The sequence below is a fragment of the Gymnoscopelus microlampas genome (genome assembly GCF_963454915.1).
Source record: "Gymnoscopelus microlampas genome assembly, chromosome: 11".
Classification (NCBI taxonomy): Eukaryota; Metazoa; Chordata; class Actinopteri; order Myctophiformes; family Myctophidae; genus Gymnoscopelus; species Gymnoscopelus microlampas.
Window position 1 is genome coordinate 22,182,365 of NC_139948.1, and position 9,528 is coordinate 22,191,892.

Below are 9,528 nucleotides of genomic sequence, written 5' to 3' on the forward strand. Positions count from 1 at the left end.
TGTGAACTGGAGGCTCAGAGGAAACGCCACTTTCAGCTGGTAGCCTGCCACCGCATAATTTTACCTTGATTGGTCTGCAAACCAAGGTTTGCCTCCTGCCACCGTTGTGAACTGGAGGCTCAGAGCCGCTTTCAGCAGGTAGCCTGCCACCTTGGTTACCCCGAGGCTCCGTAGGACCACCCAGCTGGCTGGCCATGGCTCTCCGCCCTGGCGTAGTGGTGTGCTTCCCCTCCATCTTGGGTGGGCTGGTGTCGACGTCCGTCATAGCGGCGCCCTCTGGACGGTCCTCCATGGCAGCTGTCGTGGCTGACACCTCCGACGGTGCCTCTCCTGGTGCAGCATTTCCAGTTGCGACATCCAGTTGCTGGCACCCCTCAGCGTTGATTGGTTCGGTGGCGACGTCCTCTGACGCCCTCGCCGGCGCCTCTCCTGCGGCCTCTGGTTGATGGTACCCCTCTGTGTTGAGTGGGTCCTCATCCGTGGCTGTCACGATTGACGCCTCTGCCTCGACCGCCACGTCACCCGTGGCCTGGTCCCCAGGAGCAGTACCAACTGCGGTCTCCAGTGGCACCTTCTCAGCGTGGTCCCCTGGAGCTGGTTCGACCTCCGGTGGCACTCCCTCCGGATGGTCTTCCTTCTCAACGTGGTCCCCTGGAGCTGGTTCGACCTCCGATGGCACTCCCTCCGCCGCGTTGTCCATCGAGACTGCTCTGCTGGCCGCCTGCTCATCTGCGATGTTGGCTCCTAGCACGGCTCCCTCCGGATGGACCTCCTCCTCAGCGATGGCTGCTTGTACAGTGGGAGTAATTTTCTCACCCCCCTCTGCAGCGTAGACTGGGACCCCCGGGCAGGACCCTGCGTTCCTCCCTGGAGTGGTGCCATCTGGGTTGACTCTGAGAACTGCTGGCCCAGGTGTGACATTCCAACCTCCAGCTGCTCTGTCCTTTACGACCGGATCTGCTGCCTTCTTATCTGTGGAGATAGTCACTCGCTTTTCCCTCACAGCAGGGGGGTCTTCACTCGCTTTGGCTTTTGACCATCTGGTCAAAGTTGCCTCCTTGATTTTCTCTATAGTCTCGTCATACTCAAGGCAACAGACATCCTGTATCCTGCAGATCACAGATGAATCGATGCCAACAACTTCCAGTATGGCGATAGAATATGTAACAACCTCCAGGAATCTATCTAAATCAGCTCTTAGCTCCCATGCCAGCCTTTCGCTTGGTAGACCACAAAGAGTAAACTCTGCATCTCTCCTAAAACCTGCTTGAGCTGCTTCACACCTCTCTAGTAACTCAGCTAACACTTCCATTCCCCTTTTTTACCTGGCCTTCTTGGCATCTACAGGACTTTAGGTAGGCCTTTTTTTAGTTAGTCTTAATACAATAGGCTGTGAAAGCAATCGTCAGTTCTTTTAGCAAGTAGTAGTGTTGTTCAGCCTTTAGCTAATAACAACAATAATTAATTAACACTGTGTATAACCTGCAATAGCCCCCACCCTGTGCATTCTATGCAAGAAGCCTGTTAATGGTCTATTCACATCTAGTAACTGTTAATTAATACTGGCAGGATATATTTAGCTCTACCAAAGTGAATAACAACATTTAACCCACAATGATGACTTAATCCACTGCTATCGTAACTAACCATCTAGTTGCTCACAGTTTTAGTCTATCATAAAGTCTGGTTAACCATGGTATTACACTAGTGGTAGAAAACCTCCCCCACCCCTTATCAGTAAACAATGGCCTTTAACTCCCAATTATAAGATCACCTCATGATCACTGTCTTTAGTCTGATTTTTAGCTATATTGCAGTGTCTGGTCTCTCATAAAGCCTAGTTAAACCATGAATACTATTTTAAAGTTAGTCTAATCAGCTTAAAGCAAGCATCTATGATTAGATTATTAACCAAACCTAACTACTTCTCCTCTCAAGGCGTGTTAGAATTTGGCGGTTAGCTTAGCACTGTCTTGTAAGTGAACAAAGACATGCTAATTTTCTCCCCCACCACTCAACAGTGGCAGTGGCAGGTAGCTAGCAGCTAGCACTTTATGCTAGACAATGGAGCTACTTAGCTTGCTGTAAACTAGTGACGCTAAGAAAGCTCTCAGGACGGAAGCTGCCTGCTACAAAATTGAACATGTTCAATTTTGTAGCAAATCGCACTTTCTGCGTTTGATGCAGCTAAGCTACAATCGCTAGACCCATTGAAAGGGTTTAAGAAGAGTGGAGAGAGTTGTAAGCACATTACTCAAACCTGGTGTCTTTGATGGTTTTTTATTTACTATACAAACATTACAAACATAATCTAGTCTAAAACTTAGTTACCAGTTAGCAACGGTTAGCACTTTAGGCACCGGTAGTTAGTGGTTAGGTAATAAAACCTGAGAGAGAGAATAAGCACATAACACACAGAGTATTAAGGATATGACTTCACATCAGACGTACACATCACAAGTACAAAATTACAATGTTACTCACTATTGGTCTCTCACTCTCTTGTAGGATCTCGGTAAGTTACTTAAAACCCATATTTCAGGTAACCCACGGCACTGTTCCTTCTGAATCTAAAATCCTGTGCTCAGGCAGCCTATTATATCAACTTCACACATAAGGTCCGCCTTTAGGGCAGATCTTTAAGCAACAGGAAGTTCTGGTTACCCACAAGGCTTTGCGCTTGGTCCTGTCTCTTGTTACACATCACACAAGGGGAGGCTAGCTCTGGCCTTCTGCCCTGTCCACCTATTGTTTCTTATCTCACAACCTTCCCCCGCTTGGTATGCAAGAAACCCTTTGAAGCAGATAGCTCAACAGGGGGTCTATGGCTTGCTAGACTCAACTTAAAGGGACATGTATTCTTCAACAGGACAGATGACAAAGTACATTACTATATCATTAATAATAATCCACAATTATCTTTCATAATCATAGATTATTTCCACAGTGTACATTATTGCACTGTACAACTGTTGATCTGACTTTTGCAACATTCAAGGTACATGTAATACTAGTTTATTATGTTTTATTTCTGTATTTTTATGCTTTTAAATGTCTATTTAGCCTCATGAAAACCACCTATAATAGCGTTTGTGTATGAAAAATAACAAAATACATATAATAATGAACATGCTTTACCTGACCTTACACAAAATGTTTAGCTACAGTTCACCAACATCAAGCAAGACTTGATAATTGATAATTGAACCCTAGTGTCCCTATGCTGGGGCAAACAATTGACAAACAATAGCAGATCTACAAGCTCACAACGCTTGTAGATTGGTTATTTCCGGCAAAGAGATTTAGTGTAGACTAGAGGGGGGAAAAGAGTGGAAGTATTGGGCCCTGGGGGACCCCAGTCAAGTATAAAGTTTAAGTGGTTAAGACATAACTCCCTCGAATGAATAGAAATCAAACTGAAGACAAATGTTAGAAACACCCCCACAATGGTGCCACTGACTAAAACCAAAGCAAATTATTTTCAAACGTTGTTGTCATATGTTAAAAGTAGAACCTTGTAATTTGGTTTGCATTTTATACTCCACACTAGGGTTAGTTTTGCAGACTCAATGTAAATATATTCAGTGAAGACAGTTATGAGAGCTCTAGTGCCGTGACGTTGCAGTCAATTCAGCCTGGCTGTCTGTAGAGAGAATGATTGCAGGTAATGGTGTCTTCAACGACTAGAGTTCCTAAGAGTTTCCAGAGAAAAGAATAGAGAGAAAAATGACTTAAGTTTTAAGTGCCTACTTGTCATTCATTCATTCATGAATTCATGAATTCTCTTCACGCACGCACGTATACGCACGCACGCACACACGCGCGCGCACACACCCACCCACACAAGCAAGCAAGCACACACAGTCGGTGCTACCTCTTATCCTGTCTTCGTTGAACAGCCCTTTTGAGCTCCGTCAGAATAGTGTCCCTGTTGTTCTTCATGTTGGTTCCAGCTGTCGCCATCAGGAACTCCATCTCCTCTTGACTGAAACTTTTCTGGAATGTGGAGAACTCCTCCATCCTGGCCTTGACCACCTCTGCATCTAGATGAAAAAAAGGAGGCTGGATGATGGATTACATTTTTAACGTACAGTACCCTCTCCAGTTTTGCTGAAGTCGTGTGTGTGTGCGTGTGTGTGCGCAGGTGTACGTGCCCATGCATGGAGCGGCAGTGCTCAGGGGTAGAGTGACCGGTAGAGCGGCCGGATGGCAACCGCAAGGTTCCCAGTTCGATCCCGGGCTCCCCAAGAGTTAGTGTCGAAGTGTCCTTGAGCAAGACGCTGAACCCCTAATTGATTGACCTTACACAAAATGTTTAGCTACAGTTCACCAACATCAAGCAAGACAGTTAATTGAACCCTAGTGTCCCTATGCTGGGGCAAACAATTGACAAACAATAGCAGATCTATAAGCTCACAACGCTTATAGATTGGCTATTTCCGGCAAGACGCTGAACCCCTAATTGCTCCTGATGAGCAGGTTGGTGCCTTGCATGGTTTCCTCCGCCATCGGTGTACGAATGGGTATCTATGTAAAGCGCTTTGGATAAAAGCGCTATATAAATGCACCATTTACCATTTATGTGTGTGTAAGAGTGTGTTTATCAGGAGCCCTTGCCAATTGCTGCGTTGCTCTAGTTTTGAGAAAAGGAATGTCTCAATTGTGAATTGAGACATTCACGTGTGTGTGAGGTGAATTTAAATGGTGGGACCAAAGCTCTTCTCTCCCTCACCTGGTCGGTTTATCATTTCATAGAAGGAGTATACAGCAGGTGTTCCCAATAACCTTGTTTTTACACAACAGACCTTTACAATTCTTTCTGTTGAAGAGAGGCATGTAGATGATGGTGGGTTGGTTTTGTTCTCCCTGGAAAACATAGCAGTCTTTCGGCCAATCTTTCTCCTCCAGGATGGTGTTGTCTATCTCTGGGAAAGGTTTCTTCATCTCGTGTGCGTAGTCTCTCGCCAGGGTCAGCGTCTGGGGAAGGTAGAGGAGCTATGAGTTGATCTGAGGTCAACCTTGGGTGTTATCAAGCTCTCCAAAAAGCCACAGTTATTCCCACTGGTCCCCCTTTTAAATAAAAAAAAAACATTTACCTTTCAACACTTGTCCTGTTGTGTTCTATTTATGAAGTGCCCGTAGTCAAACTTTTACTTGGACAACAAAGATTTGATTGAACTTTTACACTTCAAGCTGAATTGGTAGTTTGTTTCCTCCTGGTATCTCTATAATACAATTGGCAAGTGTGGCTGTTTGTCTGTTTGTCTGGGTCTACAAGGTTGGCAGGTTTCGCGAGAGAAACAAGCAACCAGGTATATGAAAACGAGCCCAAAAAAACGCAACTACCAATATTTACAATCGACTTTAAAGACCAACGCCGCTTACAATGAATTTCTAGTAGTAATACAAGTAGACACACACGCGTGTGCGCCCGTGCGAGCGGACGCACACTCACACACACACACACACACACACACACACACACACACACACACACACACACACACACACACACACACACACACACACACACACACACACACACACACACACACACACACACACACACACACACACGCACAGTACCTCAAAGATGTCCCCAGCACTGTACTCTGGTGCTATGATGAGGTCTATGTCTCTCTTGTCTCCCAGGAAAGGAGGGTAACCCACATTGACCAGCAGTCCAGCGTCCATCAGGTTGATTCTCTCTTTAGAATGAAGACAAGATGGCACTGCAGGATCTGTTCCATAAAGAGAAGGATCTCACTTTACGTTCATCACTTCAGTCCTACAGTATATAATTGGACTACCCATGTGGAGAAAGGCCTGTTTTAACAAGAGCGTTGGTTCCCACAGCCATAAAGCTTTAAATAAATCTCTTGACCACTTAAAAGGGATATTTCACTTTCAGACATGTTTGGGGTCATTTTAACTTCTACTCTGGCTTTTCAGTGCACCCCAGACAGTGTTAAAGATGCTTGATTCAGTATTTAGATATTTGATATTCATTTTATCAGACACGCCCCCTTCCTATACAAACCCACTGTAACTTCGAACTACGTTTTAACCATTATTTTAATTGAAAACACCTGTCCTTGGTTCTAGTGACTATTATTGTAACCATATAAGGCAATTCCCAATGCAGCTACGCCCAAATATGGAGTGTGTTGTATGTCGTCATCAGGTGCAAACAAATCAGTCAGCCCATATATGGGCATATACTGATGACATTAGCAATATCCATATATGGGCATAAAAGGGACAACTCACGGATACAGAGATCCGGTTGTCCAGACCGCTATGCCCAACAGTTTACAAAGTCTTCCGCTGATCAGTGGAGCAGTTTATGGGATTAGCGCCACACACACACACACACACACACACACACACACACACACACACACACACACACACACACACACACACACACACACACACACACACACACACACACACACACACACACACACACACACACATACATACATACATACATACATACATACACACACACACACACACACACACACACACACACACACACACACACACACACACACACACACACACACACACACACACACACACACACACACACACTGACCCTATAGACGGCTTAGCTCCAGCAGAGCCATGCTGTAAAAAAAAAAAAAAAAAAAGGCTAGTAGTTTCTTCAGTCTCACCTGGGTGCTGGTAGAGGAAGTTAGCGATAGTTCCCCACTCCCATTTCACAATCAGAGGAATAACATGTTTGACCAGCCAAGAGACTAGAAAAATAAAAAAAACAAATCACACAGAAGCAAATATAATTACATAGAAGAATATATCTATACATCTATAAATCAATAAGTCTATGAATCTATCCATCAATTCATCTTGGCATACTGACCATAAATTTTGAATGGTCCGCCTGGCAAGCCTTGGCACCACACCTCTAAGATTCTGATAAGCTCTAAAGTGCGGTTCTGGAACAGCTCTTTCTTCTCCTCTGGACTCTTTGACTTCAGCAGTGCTGACTCGTTATAGTTGACCTTGGCTGGAAGAAGGTAGCAATCAGAGTGTTGGTTTAGCTCAGAGAGTGTAACAAATGGAGATCCTGTGGCCATTTTTAAGTTAAATTAAAGCCTGATTAGCACCTGGTTGCGTGTCGGCGTATAAATTAAGCATTAGTCTACACTCTGACTCTGATGTGCAGAGCCTGCTTTAGTCTGAAAATGTAATGATCCGGTATATTATAAAATAATGCATATTGCAATATGCAATAAATTCATAGCCAAAGCTAACTGATTGGAGAGAAGTACAATGGGTTCAAAGGACTCTTCTCTTGTTAGGGCTTTATTTTTGTTAGAAGTGTTAAATAGCTCTATATTCTATAGTGTTTGTTCAGTAATAGGGGTCTCCCCATCTCTATAGCCCTTTAGGAATGCATTTTCAGTGAAAAAAAACATTTATTATAGTCATTAACCTTATACATCAGTACCTTTCAGCGCTGTCTGCAGGTCATCCAGGTTAGCTAGAACAACAGGATCTTGCATTCGATTCCTCATCAGGGCCACTAGTTTGTCCACAATATGATACACACGCATGTACTCGTATGCAGTGCTGTTACTACTGTCCTCATTTCCAAGCGCTGAAAGACACGCACACACGCACACGCACGCACGCACGCACGCACGCACGCACGCACGCACGCACGCACGCACGCACGCACGCACGCACACACGCACACACGCACACACACACACACACACACACACACACACACACACACACAGTTCAATGAACTTTGCTTGTATTTCTATTGCTGAAGAACAGGTTGTTCTCCACACAGTTCCTGTTCACTGTCAAGCAACAGGCAGTGCACAGAGAGGAAGGTGCTAAAACAATTGCTTTCATTGTTTTCATTTAAATATGCTGTTAGATATGCAAACCTCATAGCGTAGACATAGATAAGCCCTGAGTGTTAAATCCATTTTTTTACATTTAGAACACTCATGAGTTTGCTAGTGATGCATTTTCTAAAATATAATGCATCATGAAAATCTGTAATAACATTTTAACATTAATAAGCCTTTGAATTCATTAGTTGATTGTTTTTTATTATTACCAGTCATCCATGGAGGCAGCAGGCCTCTGAGCACAGCCTCATCGGCCACCGCAGAACCCAGAATGCCTGAACAAAATGAACACACACACACACACACTTTTACTCAATGGCAGAAAATGCACGCACATGTGCAGTAGTAACACTGCCCGCACGCACGCACGCACGCACGCACGCACGCACGCACGCACGCACGCACGCACGCACGCACGCACGCACGCACACACGCACACACACACACACACACACACACACACACACACACACACACACACACACACACACACACACCTTGCAGTTTGACCATGTCCATCTCAGGCTTCCTCTGCTTTAGCTCCCCAGCCAGGAAGCTGCTGCCCAGGTGAGACGTTTCAACAAAGAGACCCAACTCTGTAAAACCGGCCTCATGAGGAGTCCACTCGAACCATGAACCTGACAGACAGACAGACAGACAGACAGACAGACAGACAGACAGTGTGAGAAAGAGAGACAGACAGACAGACAGACAGACAGACAGACAGACAGACAGACAGACAGACAGACAGACAGACAGACAGTGTGAGAAAGAGAGACAGACAGACAGACAGACAGACAGACAGACAGACAGACAGACAGACAGACAGACAGACAGACAGACAGACAGACAGTGTGAGAAAGAGACAGACAGACAGACAGACAGACAGACAGACAGACAGACAGACAGACAGTGTGAGAAAGAGAGAGAGACAGACAGACAGACAGACAGACAGACAGACAGACAGACAGACAGACAGACAGACAGTGTGAGAAAGAGAGACAGACAGACAGACAGACAGACAGACAGACAGACAGACAGACAGACAGACAGACAGACAGACAGACAGACAGACAGACAGAAACAGAGAGAATGTGTGGTGTGAGGATGAAGGACCACAATGACATAACAAGAGCCTTTCTGCATGGGAGAGAAACCCACTTCTCTGTGTGTGTGTGTGTGTGTGTGTGTGTGTGTGTGTGTGTGTGTGTGTGTGTGTGTGTGTGTGTGTGTGTGTGTGTGTGTGTGTGTGTGTGTGTGTGTGTGTGTGTCTGTGTGTGCGTGCGTGCACCCGCGCATGTGTACCGTTCGTAAGTCCTTGAGAGAAGCAGTGTTTTTCTATAGCGCTGTAGACAGGATAAGGGTTGGTGGTGTTTCTGCTGGCCTCATCTGATAAACACCTCGTATCCATCTGCTCAACACAGTGAAACATGTCAACATGGTCAAACATGGGCATTCCTCATGCATGTGGTAAATAGAATCCAAATGTACCCACTTATAAGGCCTACAGTATGTACTTCATTTCCCGGGGAGGGGGACCCCATGGGGGTCTACACGATATTTTCGCCAAATGTTAGCAACAGAATATGGATGCTATAGGGCATTGGTTCTCAAAGTGGCGTCCGGGGAC

The 9,528-nt window shown here is 45.3% G+C and overlaps 1 protein-coding gene across 2 annotated transcripts in view; it reads right to left on the reverse strand.

Annotated features, from left to right (window-relative positions):
• Positions 1 to 2,225: 2,225 nt before the first annotated feature.
• Positions 2,226 to 9,528, reverse strand: part of LOC311055060 (cytosolic phospholipase A2 gamma-like) — a 10,717-nt gene continuing 3,414 nt past the window's right edge. For both annotated transcript variants that reach the window (XM_084071137.1, XM_084071138.1), the window contains exons 6-15: positions 9,204 to 9,309; positions 8,396 to 8,536; positions 8,108 to 8,173; positions 7,481 to 7,630; positions 6,890 to 7,036; positions 6,684 to 6,767; positions 5,587 to 5,741; positions 4,806 to 4,977; positions 3,875 to 4,043; positions 2,226 to 3,692 (exon numbers count right to left, since the gene is read on the reverse strand). In XM_084071137.1, coding sequence (XP_083927263.1) covers positions 3,677 to 3,692; positions 3,875 to 4,043; positions 4,806 to 4,977; positions 5,587 to 5,741; positions 6,684 to 6,767; positions 6,890 to 7,036; positions 7,481 to 7,630; positions 8,108 to 8,173; positions 8,396 to 8,536; positions 9,204 to 9,309 — 1,206 coding nt within the window. In that variant the 3' untranslated portion in view covers positions 2,226 to 3,676. The remainder of the gene's footprint in view (positions 3,693 to 3,874; positions 4,044 to 4,805; positions 4,978 to 5,586; positions 5,742 to 6,683; positions 6,768 to 6,889; positions 7,037 to 7,480; positions 7,631 to 8,107; positions 8,174 to 8,395; positions 8,537 to 9,203; positions 9,310 to 9,528) is intronic.